At 42.6% G+C, this 14,312-nt stretch overlaps 1 protein-coding gene across 1 annotated transcript in view; it reads left to right on the top strand.

The window, feature by feature from the left end:
* Positions 1 to 14,312, top strand: part of col27a1a (collagen, type XXVII, alpha 1a) — a 61,982-nt gene that overhangs the window by 8,674 nt on the left and 38,996 nt on the right. The window contains exons 4-7 of the mRNA XM_070925077.1: positions 3,619 to 3,672; positions 9,656 to 9,709; positions 11,526 to 11,579; positions 11,728 to 11,781. Coding sequence (XP_070781178.1) covers positions 3,619 to 3,672; positions 9,656 to 9,709; positions 11,526 to 11,579; positions 11,728 to 11,781 — 216 coding nt within the window. The remainder of the gene's footprint in view (positions 1 to 3,618; positions 3,673 to 9,655; positions 9,710 to 11,525; positions 11,580 to 11,727; positions 11,782 to 14,312) is intronic.

The raw sequence follows: 14,312 nt of genomic DNA, 5'->3' as shown, positions 1-14,312 counted from the left end.
AGGTGCCAGTGTAGAACAGCTAAATTGACGTATTATGGTCATGAGCCTGGCTGTAACATATTGTACTAGCTGAAGGAAAGACAGAGATGACACGCGAGCACACACATATAGAGGCTTTGCCGCACTAAAGGTTCTGCAAAACCAAGATGAAGAAACATGCAATTTATGTCTTGGCTGTTTGTGTTGGCAATTGTGGGTGGTGAGTTTGATGGTTTGCGTAAGTCTGTGCTGGTCTTTGTCACCAGTGAAAGACCAGGTTTGACTCTAGTGCTCTGGGGCTGGAAATAAGAGACCACAGAGATAAGTAGGTTAATGTGGCATCTCCTTTCCCACACAGGTTAGAAATCTTACTTTTTCTCCCTCCTTTCCTCCTTCTTCTGTGCACAGCACCCTCCAGGCTGGGTGTGACGTGTCAGGTCTGACGCCTTGCCGTCTCTGCACCAGATTCCTCTGTCATAGAGAGCTAGTGGAGGTCTCATGGCCCTCTTTCAAAGCTAGGTCAAGGGTCAAAGCAGTCAGTAAACACCATCATTCAGCTTCCCAATGCAGGCACAATGGTAGGGTAGGCCTATAATATATCACTAGGAACACTGTGGCAGACAGGTCTATTTTCACACATAGCATCAGAGTGCATCTCAGCTGCATCTTGACTGACCACTTGAGATCAAGTTTAGCTTCATAATTGTTTTTATTTGTGGGTTAATAGTGACTGCTTCTTGACTGAAAATATACACATACACATTTGTGCTTGGCCACAGAACAGGTAAAATGACTTTGTTGACTACTTGGTAGCAGATATGGACAATTTTGTTGTTTTTTTGTCATAGACGAATCTACTGCGTTTGGGAGTTTATCATGTTATAAGCTATGCAAAATTGTCTACACAGTATTTCACGTCCAAATGTGGCCTGAGTAATCACACCTCAATGTCTCCTCAGCACGTTCTGGGTGTGTATGTACTTGTACTTGTACTTAAAGCTTCCCTTGTGATTGAGTCATTGTATTGTAAAGTGTGAGCAGGGCCTGTGTGTTTGATACGTGTGCCTTTCTTATTCTTTGTAGTGGTCTGTAATTTGCCGCTGTAGATTGCAGCCAGGAGTGTGGTATGTCAAGGGTTGGCTAATTTACATCTATACTGATGTCCACACCAGACTTGACTGTCATTACAGTAAACCAAATTACTGCCATTTAGAAAGCACTACCTGCAATTTCAATATGAAGCGCTGTAATCTCCCACAGAAAAGAGATTGTAGAAGGATGATCAAGGGAAGTTATGAGGTCATTTACTGTCTGATACATTTATAAGTGCTGATACTATGCTGAGGCCAAAAACCTTTCATGTCATGTTATGCCAAATATATGGAAAATTACTCCATCTGAGATCACCACAAAACTGTGCCTAAATGTCCAACCATAGAAAACTCCAGTTATGGCTCTGGAGTATTCAGAATCGGTGTACATTTTCAGGCTTTACATTACATGTTTGTAAAAATGTGTCTGGGTTCTGACTTGACCGGATCACATATATAGACTCACATGTGGATTGTTTTATTCTGAGAATTTATCAGGGATTAAACAGGTGGTTCCTGTCAAAGTGTGTGTGCGTGCATGCATGCATGGATGTTTTGCGTGCGGGTATTTGTATGCTTATGTGTGTGTCTGTCTCTGTATTTCCATGTAGTGCCTTGGGAGATCCCAGATGAACCCAGTCACGCTTTCTTTTCAGCATAGTTTGGATTTCATAAACACACGTGCCATGTGCATGCTGTCTCTCACTCCTTCTCACAGTACAGTCCTGTACACACACACTCTCTTTCTTATACATACACACACATTTGGACAAATGTGAAAGTCAGAAGCCAATGAAAAGCATTACATTTATTGAGGTTTCAACCAATAGCTTTGTCAGTCATCACTCTTGCTGCGTAAAGCATTAAGACACTTTTACTGAAAGACAAAAGTACAACCATGACTTGGACTTGTTTCCTCTGTGCATATTCTGCACTCTGGCTGCCAGGAGAAACAGATATGGCAATAGTTTCCCATCTGAAGCACCTTTGGCTCCTCACCGCTGCTTTAAAACTGACTTCCTCTAATATCTGTTTCACTGCACACCTGAATTTGATTTATGTGTTCTGAATTTTTATGCGATCTCTGAAAGTGAGAGTTGGAGTTTTAATCTGATTAGTTTTTCATTGGAGCCGTACTTTCAATTTAATTTAAACCTGAACGGACTTCTGTATTCAGTGAAATTGTACCTGCAAGCTGCCTGAGCACTCAAATGTTGCGCCCATTAGAAAGCTTTTAAGCAGTATCATTTGAAATTATGGCAAAAACAGATTATTGGTAGAGTTTGCACATTTGCTCTGTGTGTTCCAGTAGCTTTGAATTGTTGTTTAAATCGTTTAATGAAAGTCAACAAGTAAATTCAAGTAATACTTTTCAAACTTTGAATTGCTTTCAGAGATCATGCTCTAACTTCCTCATGGCACAGTCAGCAAGTCTAAACCTCATAACTGAAAACAGCCTTTGCCATTAGACTGTGTTTGAAATGTGGTGATTGGAAAATGCTTACTGATGTGGGAATTTCCTGAAACTGCTACATCACTGGCTAGACAGCAGTCAACAAACAAAAGAAAGAAATATGTTAAAGATGGACAGGTGCAAAGAGGGAAAGACAGTAGGAATAAACAAACAAGTGTAAGGAAGGGGGTGGAAGTGTGAAGATGGACAGGAGTGTGTGTTGATGTTGACAGGTCCATAGGCCACCATAGAGCATACCACCTATAACAATGGGGGTGGTCTCAACCATGGAGGTCGTCCTGGAAGAAATGGTGGGGGGTCAATTATAATCTTCAGAGCCATGTAAACCAAATCGCAGACAGACCACTATACGCAGGTAGCGGCTATGATCACAATAACCTTTAGACTCAGGTTTGTGTGTAAGTGGTGTGAAGTTGAAAATGTTTTTGAAGTTTGAAGTCTCTTAAAGTTCATAGCCTTGTGAAAACTGAGATGAGGAAACTACAGAAAGGGTACAACCTTCACACTTCAGTAACTGCACTTTATGGTAAATGCTGCTGCTTTTTTATTAGATCTTCATATTTATCAGGCATCACGTGTAACAACATAGTAAACATACTGTTACGCATTTAAAACATGCCATATACAGGCTTTACATGAAGATCCAGAGCCCTACAGGTAGCTCTTGTTAGCCACAGCAACAACAGGCTCTCTGTTTTTCCTCACCTCTCTTTTTCCTCTTTTTTGATTAAAAGAAAACGAAGGAGCACAAGGCTGATAAAGCCACACAGGGGCAATGAGTGGCGCAGGAAATGACCTGTTATTTCTAGTGTTTCTACGGTTTCCTGCCACACAGGCTCGGTACTTCCTGATTCATAAGGCTGAACTCTCATCACCTTGAGATGGAATTACTTCAGAGGTAAAAGGTGTCGTTTTTTTACCGTGCAGCCACTGTGCAGCCAGTCTGTGGAAACACACAAAGGAGTCCAAATGACCTGATGGTTTTAATAGAAGGAGATTGCTCAGGTATTGAGTAAGATCACCTGTATGGTATATGTCAGCACACAACACTGACTGAATTCTCTCTCTGTCCAGGGACTGCCAGGACCTCCAGGGAAGCCAGGCCTGCCAGGCAAGAGGGGTCCTCGGGTAAGTCTTCTTGATCGCTCTCAAACATGTCCAGCCACATCATACATGCTCCCATTTGTAACCTCTATAAATTATTTGATCTGGTGTTTGACTCCAGGATTTATTTTTATGGAACCATATTAATGAGCGTGTCTTTATTTAGGTTTATTGTGGGCATCTCTCTGCATGCGTGTGTGTTTGTTTGTGTTTTTTGCTACTGCTGCTGATGTACATGTTGACTGAAAGCTCCAACAGAAACAGTCAGTAAATAACCCCCTTGGCAGAAAGTTGACTCTGAAAGACAGACAGACAAACAGACAGACAAGGACAGAGAGGACTGTATCTGTGTGTTCCAGCCTAGACAGCAAAGTCCTGGACCATTTTCTGAAGTTACAATAATAACCTGCCAAGCCGGGCTCCTACATCACTTTAAATCCCTCCCATCACCCAGCTGACACACACACACACACATACTCACAAACAAAGTTTTCCTATGCAGGCAGATTGACCATATTCAGCACGGGGCTGCGAGTGCTGACCTCCCACCCCTCAGCATAAACAGGAAAGCTCCTATAAAGACGGCCTTTCAAAAGGCTGCCTGTGCCACAGGATGCCTAATAAAAGCACTGTAAACAGACAGAGAACACATGGCTCTGCTGGACTTTCTTCTCCTCACTGAGCTGTTGCAGCAGGCTGCACCGACACTTCATAGGAATCCCATTCTGGACTAATGAAAGGCCTCTTTCTCCAAGGCAGTTAAATAGATATAGTCCCATTCGTGGGTCTTCTTTGAGGAGTTCTCTTTTACTTCCTCTGTTTCTCTCTGTATAGATTCAGGCAGACTTTTTTTTTAGCCAAGCTAATGACATGGCTCTTGGTCAGTCCACCACTTTATCCAAAGTTAGATACCTCAACAACAATTAGATTCATTGCTCTGAATTCATGGTCCCCAGAGGATGAATCCTGACTTCTTCTCCAGCACCACCAGCAGATGGTGTTTGAGTGAAATGTGTCATGAAATTTAGTATACACATTCATGTTCCCCTCTGGATCAATTATAATAACTTTGGTGACCCCACACTTCATCTAGCGCCATCATCAGGTCAAAAATGTAATATACTCAAAACTTCTGTTTATGACCAAATGCCTTAAAAAATAATGACATTCCCATCAGCCTTAGCTTTGTGTTAAGCACTATTAAGCGGATGTTAGCCTGCTAACATGCTAGCATTTCGCTCAAAGCCTCTGGTTCCTTCTTTTTCAATTTTGATTAATAGACACTACAAACAAGCTACTAAGTCCAGACAATAGAACCATCTAATTGCATCAAATATACAGTAAATGACTTATGCTTTATTTGGATGCATGTGCGTGTGTCCTTTTATGTGTGTTTTTATTACTTACTATGTCTGTCTGTGTCTGAGAGACTGTTAAGCTAAAGTCTCTGTGATCCCCCACTGCTATAGATGTATAAGGAGGTCTTTGTCTGGCTCTAATTAAAGCTATTTAAGCCCCAGCAGCACCTCCTATCCCGTCTCTAGCAGCAGTTCCACAACACCAGCCCCACTTAGGTGGATTTCTTATGATCCAAATCAAACTTACCTGGAATAAAACTTTAATTGGACTTAAAAATCTAAGCGCAGAGCTCGGTCAAGCCAAGTAATATTACTCTGAGTGGAACTGTTTTTGTGTGACCAAGCCGCAGCTTTTCTCAAAATATGTGCCATATTTAACTTGATCTAACTCTTTTCAAGACTAGCTATATAATAACAGAAAAAAACTGTTCCACTGCTGCAGAATTCCTCCCCAGAGTAGGTTGGAGCCTGCAGCTTGTCCTCAAACTTGTCCTTGGTAAAGCCTCTATGCCTGTCTCAAGCTTCATTCATCAGCAATATGTATCGAATCACCTCACACTGATTTACATCCTGGTGTCTTAGACGTGGCCTTTGTCAACCACAGCAAACCAGCTGTTGAACTGCCTGTGGCATTGTCAGCGGAAGTGGTTGGTTTACAAAGCGCAAACAATGAAAACAAGCCTCTTCAATAAAAAAAGCACTAGGAAAGGCCCTTGGTTTTGATGCCATTTTAACAGGGGTCACTTGCAAACACGCCGCCAGTGTCTGACTCTGACCTCACAGTCATTTTGTTTAACGCACACATAAGTACACACTAGAGCTCACACAGAAGCGTATACACGCTACAGCACTAATCCCATGCCCGTGTAGCACAGACATATGTGGTTGTGTTTATGACCTGCCTATATAAAGAGTGAGACAGATTATGGAGCTTTCCTGTAAACAAAAGCATTTATCAAGTTTTATTGCTGCTGCCATGCATGTGTCCTGCATATACAAGTACTTACACACTTGCAAACACGCACTCACAAGCACATGTTCATGTCTAAATTCTCCCCTCTTGGCCAGATATGAGTGTGGTTTCAATTTGGGAAAAGATAATTCACTTGTTGATCACTGAAATAATTGACTCCAAATTTCACACTGCAGGTCGCTAAGGCTGCAGGCTCGCAGGTGGCATGGCACGGTTTGATCATAAGCATCGTCTCTTTATGTGAAAAACTTAATTCCTGTCACAGGGTTTTTGCTTCAGAGAAAGCTGTTCGCAGCTCTGCCAGGTTTTTTTTTGCATGACCTTCCGTAGCCTTGGATTACTGGAAGTCTGTATGATGACACACAGAGCACCATTGAGCCCACCGAGCACCACCCATGAACCTTGACCTCTGATCCCACACATGTGAGTGTGAGACGCCGTCGCTATGGCAACCGCTGTCAGTACAGAAGCCTCTGCTAGTTGTCCGTGAATAGTCAGGGTGAGCTCTTTTGAGTCTGTTTGTAGGTGTATAATGGCGACGGTGGTAGGAGGGTGTGAGAGGAAATGTGTGGTGGATGCATCACGGGTACACAGGCCTGTATCTATCTGAAGACTGGCTGCATGCATGTGTCTGGAGCCTGCTGGGTCAAAAGGGTCTTTGTCTGAGTGAAGAAAATCTCTGTCGCCCATCTTTCCTCAAGCTTCCCCTCCAAGCCCCTCCTCCGTCACTAAAGAAATCCCCCCACCTTGCTTCACCTGCACGTGAAGCTAATTCAGATCACAGATGGTAATTTCATATAGAAACCTGGAAAACTATGACTATAAAGAACTTTCAAATGAGTAAAGGTGTTGAGCTCTGCTAAGGGGCTGTTTTGGAAACACCAGGCAACAGCACAGCTTTTCAAGGGTCTGTATAATCCCCAGTGTAAACTGTATATGGATCTCTCCTCTGGAATATTACTGTAATAAGCTTCAGGACAGTAAAAATCACAGACCGTGCTTCCATTCATTATTTTTGCAATCCCCCTATGGGCACTTTAATACACTTTTTAATACCAGGTTTTAGATGTTTGGCATAAAGTTAGCTCTAGGTTTCCATCGTAATTTTCAAACTTGTCATGGCCATTATGAGCTATTACTGTTATTGTTGTAAATGCCTAAATAATACTTTGGATTACTTACTATTTCCTTTTTAATTTACACATGGTCACTACATGATGTATTCAGCTCTAAAAACTTTGGCTTTTGATGTAAATACATTTATATAGTCGGCTTTTTACCAGCAGAGCTTAATTAATTCCTGTCTGCTTCTGTTATTATGAAGTTTTACTGTAATTTGTGGCGTTAGGCTGCAAATTCTGCTCTTTTCACTCAGCAACGGCAAGGCATGCTATTGCGACTTTAATGAACAGTGAAATATTTACCTGAATCCTCAGAGGCAAATTTTCAAGTGCATGCGTGCTGACTGGGATCTTTAATTATGCAGTGGTTTCACATGCTCTTGATCTAATGTTTAGTTTGTCAGACATTGCCCCTTCGGCTCTCATTTGGCACAGCATCATACAGAATCTCTTTTATCTTTAATATGGTGACTGTATATACTGTACATTTAAAGTGTCTTTTACAAGCTAGTGTTGAAAGTCAGACCCTGTTTACAGCATAGCCCATTAAAAGGTCTCGTCTAAAATATTCTGTGTGGGAACGTAACCTTGGGAGTGATGTCATGCATTCAGATTTAAGATCCACAAGTACATATACAGTATTTCTTGTGGTGTTTACATAGAATTTTGTAGATTCAAGGACAGATATGGATATATATATATATACCTCAGAGCAGGCAGCACGCATGTTACCAACATGAAACATTAGGAGCTATCATTTATTTCGTTTATGACCATTTTGTCCCAACTTAGAATGAGTTGCGCAGAGCTCGCAGCATTATTACCACAGAAACCACAGTAACGCCCTGAATCGCTGTTCAGAGGTTGGTGGTTTTTCATTTGATAGCCCTCAGCCTGTGCATGCCCCACCCTGGTCTTCTCTAATTAGACACCTGTTGTGCGAGAAAGGGACACGACATGGATGTAAGAACACAGTACCAAATGTTTGGTGCCAGCCCGTGCCTACCAGTGTACTGCCCAAACTGCGGTAAACCACAGGGTTAATTTTGAAGCATGTAATTCTAACATGTCTAGTTTGTTTAAGTTTATTTAGGGCACAACAGCGTCCCTTAATACTGTCTGCACACACTAACTCTTGAGGGAACGCCAGCTGTGTACAAACCGAAAATGAGAGTGGGAGGAAAGATCTTTAAAACTTAAGAATCCTTGGAATGAAAATATCTCATTTGTAAAACATAACAAGTTAAAAACAGATCAGGTTTACAACTATTTCAGATACTGTGAATATTTTTTTTTAAGTGTGGAAAACCTGACTGTTCTGTGATTCACATCAGAGATAACAACACCTTTACGCACGCTTAGTAATGTCCTGTTCATTCATCTGTCTCAAGTGAATCAGACATGACTGTCATCAAAGCGTCCTCTGACAGCAAGAGCTATTACAGCAGATGGCATTCATGTTTTCATGTCTGCAGCTGACCAGTATGTCTGTTTTTGAACTTTGCTCAAAGGGCTTTTTTGTTGAGCTGTATAACCCAGCCCCAACCCCAGATTACTTTTTTTTCCCCCCTGTGGGATAATATAGAGAGCGGCCTGTCTGGATGTCGCTACATGTTGTTTTTTGATGCTGCAGATCAGATCACTAACATAATGGCTTACTGATTTGTATTGACACACCTCAGTGAGACTTGCTGACCTGGCTCTTAAAGCAGTTGTGGCTCTTTTTCCGCCCTCTCTGACTCGCTCGACCCTTGACCCACTATGGGGGTAGGTTAGGGGCCCAAGGGTGCCACAACACGTGGAGGGCAGGAGTGAGGTCAGAGATCCACAGGAAAAAGTCACTCGGAGGAAGAGAAGGTAGACAGACAGACAGATTGATGAGCGGTGAAGATGTAGCAACAACCCCAGTGCTTCTGTCTGATGACTGCTGTTTAAACCAAAGAAAAATTGGTGTTGGATTCATCCTCTGGCTTCCAAAGGTTTTCTGCTAAACCTTCCCATGGGGGATGCTAGACAGGGAGAGACGGTTCACATTACCAGTATGCTGCTACCGTAGATCTCGCTTTGTTTGCTTTCAGACACAGTTGTGTTCATTTCCTCAGCAACAGCCAATGCGTACAGAAACACACACCAGAGGAGGAATTCAAAATGTTATGATACGAGATGATCTGCATTACTCATTAAGATGCTTGGCAAATGTGTGTGTCGGGGGGGAGGTAGGGGCGGGGGCTATGGAGTGCGAGGCATCAGGGGGCAGGAAAACCACATCCATATGGTGAAGTAGCCCCACAAAGCCCCATTTTCCATAAGCTTCTACCCCCAACACCAACCCTAAATACCTCACCACCCAACTCACACACATACACACACACACACAGCTGATGTATAGGAAAATAGGTTAAAGTAGCATGAAGGCTGAGGTTCCCCAGACAGAACCCCCGGTCCCCTTCACAGTAGCAAAGCCACAGTCTGCATCAGCTCTATTGCAATATGAAGATTGATTGAGATCTCGATCACCAGTTGATTATGTTTTCCTCTCTCTGGCTTTTCCACAGGGCGCCCCTGGTCCCCATGGAAACCCTGGCCGACCTGGTCCACCCGGGCTCAAGGTATCTTACACACTCTTAGTCTAACTCATGATCACAAGTGAGCCTTTCTTTTATTTTTGCCAAGAGCCTGGCAGCCATGTTGATATTTCCTCATGAAGCCATTACACGATTATGTACCTGCCTTTACTACTAATTTAATAAGACATTTATGATCTTCTCTTGCCTCTAACGTGAATGACAATCCCATGAGGATGTGTCACATTTTCAGCTGGAATCCATAAAGTGCAACAAGGGTAATGGCGCTTCATGGCTTGAGAATCAGGGCCATCCAAGGTCATGGCAGTGCAGCCACACATGGCAGTTTGAGATACTAATGTGTGTGTATTTTTATGCATTTATATGCTGTTTCTATGTAAAATGAGTCTCTGTTGCACCAATGCAACTCGAGCAGAAAGAGGAGAGAAGGGTAGTTCAAGACCAGGGGAGCTGAAGTGATTTATCAGAGCTCCAGGGACATTACGAGTCGGAAAGTGAGAACTACAAATAAATCTGTCTAATTTTAACGTGTGAACAGGAGATGACCCTGCCCAAGACAAATTCCCTGCATCCCTCATCTGATTGTCTGGACTGGTGTATGCTTTAGCAAACACCCTTGACCTCTGGCTCTGTGTGCTCAGAGTACATAGTGAGGAGCTCTACCTGTACTTAAAGTGCATTATAAAAATGCCTTGCAGAAATGACAACTGTGCAGCTGCATGTGGTCACACTGCCCACCCCCATCACCAGAGTCCTGACCTCCCCAGGTCACCCTAAGGGAGAGTGTTTGTCCTTGTCTCCCTGATGTAATTTATATTATCCCCTTTTTGGAAACAGGGGGAAACAGCTAGCCTGGCTCTGTCCAAAATAACAATTCACCAACCAGCCCCTCTAAACCTCACTAGTTAAAACATTGGGTTTCATTTGTTAAATCCATACAAAAAACAAAGTATAAAAATGACAGTTTGTGGAGGATATGTGCCGGGCTATTTCTTGGCTGGAAGCATTGACCTCCTGGAGTCTCTAGGAAGTCACTACACCAGGCCAACAAAGTTATTAGTGAGCTTTATAGGCACTAGTAAGTGGATTTTTTATTAGATTTTGTTAGTATTTCCCAAAAGGTTGAACTATTCCTTTAAGACGCATATCATATAACCATATAAAAGTCCCTGGTTAAATTCTGGACGGGGGATCTTTGTTGTATAATAAAGGCAAACATAATGGAAAGAAGTGGAGTAGACATACTCTACAAGGCAAATATTTGAAACCCTGCTTCAGTGAATGCATGGCAGAGTGGTGCAGAGCAGGTTTCATCTACCTGGCAGGTGTGTTGAGAGAATGATTCTGAAGTGTTTGATGTCTCGGGGGTTCACTGCAATCTTTGCCCTTTCATCGTTAAAAAATGAAACAAAGTTGTAAATAGCAGGGGTCCATGGGGAGAGAAGGAGTCAGCGCTCAGTGTAATTTCCGATCCATAGCTTTGATGTGCTGAAGCCCCGTTATTATGACCTGCTGACAATGAAGCTGTGTGTGACTGGAGGGGCACTGAGCCCACATAATACACTAAGAAAAAACATGGCTAAGAAGAATCTGTACTGTGAAGTTATCAGTCGCATGGTAACTCAATCCTATTCATCAATTGTAATGTCCTATTATCTTGTATGGGATTTATAGAGGCAAGCTTTTGCAGCCTTAATCTTTCCCCTGGTCCAAATGAAAGGTGTTGGCCAGTGAAAATGTTTTGTTAATGTGATTGTTAGTCAGAGATTGAAATCACTGAAGTACAGTTGGGTAATTTTGACCCATACAATGTCCTTCTATGCGTTTTTCTTTTCATCAGGGGAGAAAAGGAGACCCTGGCATCTCACCTGGGCCAGCACCTAAAGGAGAGAAGGTATTGTGTCCCTCCTTCTCCTCTTACACGCAACATTAATTTGCAACAACGTCCTGTTTGGCAAGCTCCTAGCACATTTATGATTGCTATTTGTGTATCCAGTCGTTGTTGCATTACTGCCTTTTGACATTCCTGCTTTGTGTTGTAGGGAGATTCAGGGATTATTGGCCCGGTTGGACTGACTGGTCAAGAAGGTCGGAAGGTAAGACCGGTCCCCCCAAAGCTTCTGAATATCCTTGCGTCAAATTCCTTCCAATTAGATTTAATTAAATGTTCTCAAATGCTGGCCATAAGAGCTACTAATTTCCCAATTGATGTTATGAGTGAGCACAGTGCTTACATCTGCAAACTTTGAATAGTGAGGCCCTTGAAAAGTTTGGGAAAGCCCAGGAAAAAAAGTTTACATGAATCATTGTCACCATTTCATAACCCTTGTGTTTTTGTATTGTGTCTGTTGTGATGGTTTTATACATCTATGTGTGTGTGTGTGTGTGTGTGTGTGTGTGTTTGTAAACCCACTCGTCTTTGTAAAGATCTCTCCTTGCCTCCTCCTTTGGGCTGTCCTCACCATTTCTTCCATCTGTGTTCTCTGGATCCAGCACAGAGGGGTCTTAATGTTGTCATGAGGGATGAAGGGGGGAGGTTTTTGTCATCAGGGAAACGAGGATGAGGATCATGCACTCAAACACAAAATTACCAGTGTCCTAGATGTTACTTAAGTCGCAACTTGAATGATTCATGTGTGTAGGGACGAAAAAGTGGGACGGAGCTTACTGGTAGACAGGAGTGGAACAAGCACAGAGCAAGAGTAAGTCCAAGGGGAAAGTTTGAGTTGTGTATGTGTCTGTGCTCACGGTTGTATACTTGTCAGTGTGGGTGCACATAAAACAGACATCGATTAGGTACATGGGAAAAGAGTAGAGTAGCTCTGTTCATTTGAAAAAATCAAATGAACTAGTTAGCTTGGAAGCTTGCTAACTAGTTAGTTAGCAATCTAGCAGAGGACAGTTAGCTAAAAGCTAAAAAAAAGAAAAGAAAAAAAAAAGAAGAATTGACCAAGGTGACCTAAACAATTTTTACTGTTCACCTAACAGTGAAAAAAAAAACATTATTGCTTTATATAATAGTGTTACATAACATCCAGATTATAATCAATTGAAATGAACACATTTCGAAGATGACAGATGATGTTGATGAAGGGGTGCTTGAGTTCATCTGATCATCATCATCAGATGTAAACACACGTCTCATTGTGGCAGAAGAAGATCTCATAAACTTTCTTTCAGTCACATTATGTATCAGATGGAATTGAACACACATTTCAAACAAAGTAGAAGAATTTGTTGAGTAACCTAATACAGCAGGGCGATTGTGTGCATTTCAGCAGAGGTGTAAAGTGCCTCCGCATGTATTCACTGTCTTCTCAGAGCCACAGCGCTTCGTAACAGAGTGTCAGACTCCAGTTGGATGGCTGCCTCAAGCTTAACATATGGCTTTTGTTAGGAGTCTGCTTTTCTCTGTGTGTGTCTCTGTGTCCATTTGTTTGTCTCTGTCTCTCTCTGTTTCACACACACTCAGTCATAGTGGAAATGTAAAGCTGGTGGAAAACATTCACAGACTTCTTTCAAGCTAAATGAGTCTTGGCAGTGATTTAAACGGCCCATCACAAGGTTAGACAGCGACATGTGAATCAGAGCTGCAGGTAAGAGTGTACAGGTCCAAGAGGGACAGCTGATTGACCTCTTATACTACTCTGAGATTAGCCACAAATAGTTGTTTAGTATAAAGGTAAGATCACCTGGCAGGGACGCAAAGTACATACCTACACTTCCCACCTGTCTGCACTGAGATGAGCAGTGCAGATACTCATGAGGCCCAAGGGTACATTAAAGCTGCTTCTTAGGAGTATATCAGAATGACGTCACATCCTCATGTCTGGGAAGTAGCTGCCATGGCAACTCTACCAACACACACTCTGACATCATCACAGCATGCCTCAGGTATTGGTCAACGAACCACAGACATGATGACTGAAGAGGAAACTTGTTAAATCAACCGCAGGGAGTCAGCTTCCTTTCCGTACATAAACACAGAGCGGCTAATTAACCTATTTTCGTCCTCCGCTGAAAACAATGTACAATAACTTCTCCCAGGTCTCAGCTGTGCCTCACTTCACCTTGGTTTTAATGAATCTTGATCCAACATGCCTAGACATTGCACTACTTTGACAGAGATGTGAGTCAATGTCTAAATTGTGCTGTGGTCGCGCAGACTGTCGAGAAACAAGCTTCGTTCTGTTCTGCTCCTTTTTTGGTCATCTCAGGTGGAAAGTCCCAGGTGTGTCCTGTCCTGATGCAGGTCTCTCCACTGAGACACTGAGGCCTGCTGCAAGGTCAATGCACAATTGAAAAGCAATGAAGACTTTCCTTGCAATTACATTGCAGCGGTGGGCCACCCTGAAACACCCATGTGCTGTTTCTTCCTCTTCATACCTCTCTAGCTGGTTGACTTGCTCTGTCTCACTTGCTTGGCTCGTTACTTTGAAGCTGTGGTTTAGGAAAACGGGACAACGGCTGCTTTTCCTCTGTTCAATGTATTTTTCCCTTCTACCTTCTCTGCCTCTCTCTCTCACACACACACACACACGCACATACATATAGGCTCCTTATCAGCCTTAGCTTGACACTTCAACAGGGAATTCTGGAATTTGGCTGCTGGTTTTCCATGGAAAAC

This window comes from Enoplosus armatus, chromosome 18 (genome assembly GCF_043641665.1).
Source record: "Enoplosus armatus isolate fEnoArm2 chromosome 18, fEnoArm2.hap1, whole genome shotgun sequence".
Lineage (NCBI taxonomy): Eukaryota > Metazoa > Chordata > Actinopteri > Centrarchiformes > Enoplosidae > Enoplosus > Enoplosus armatus.
Note: the sequence above shows the minus strand (reverse complement) of the source record. Positions and strands in the feature narration are given on the sequence as shown.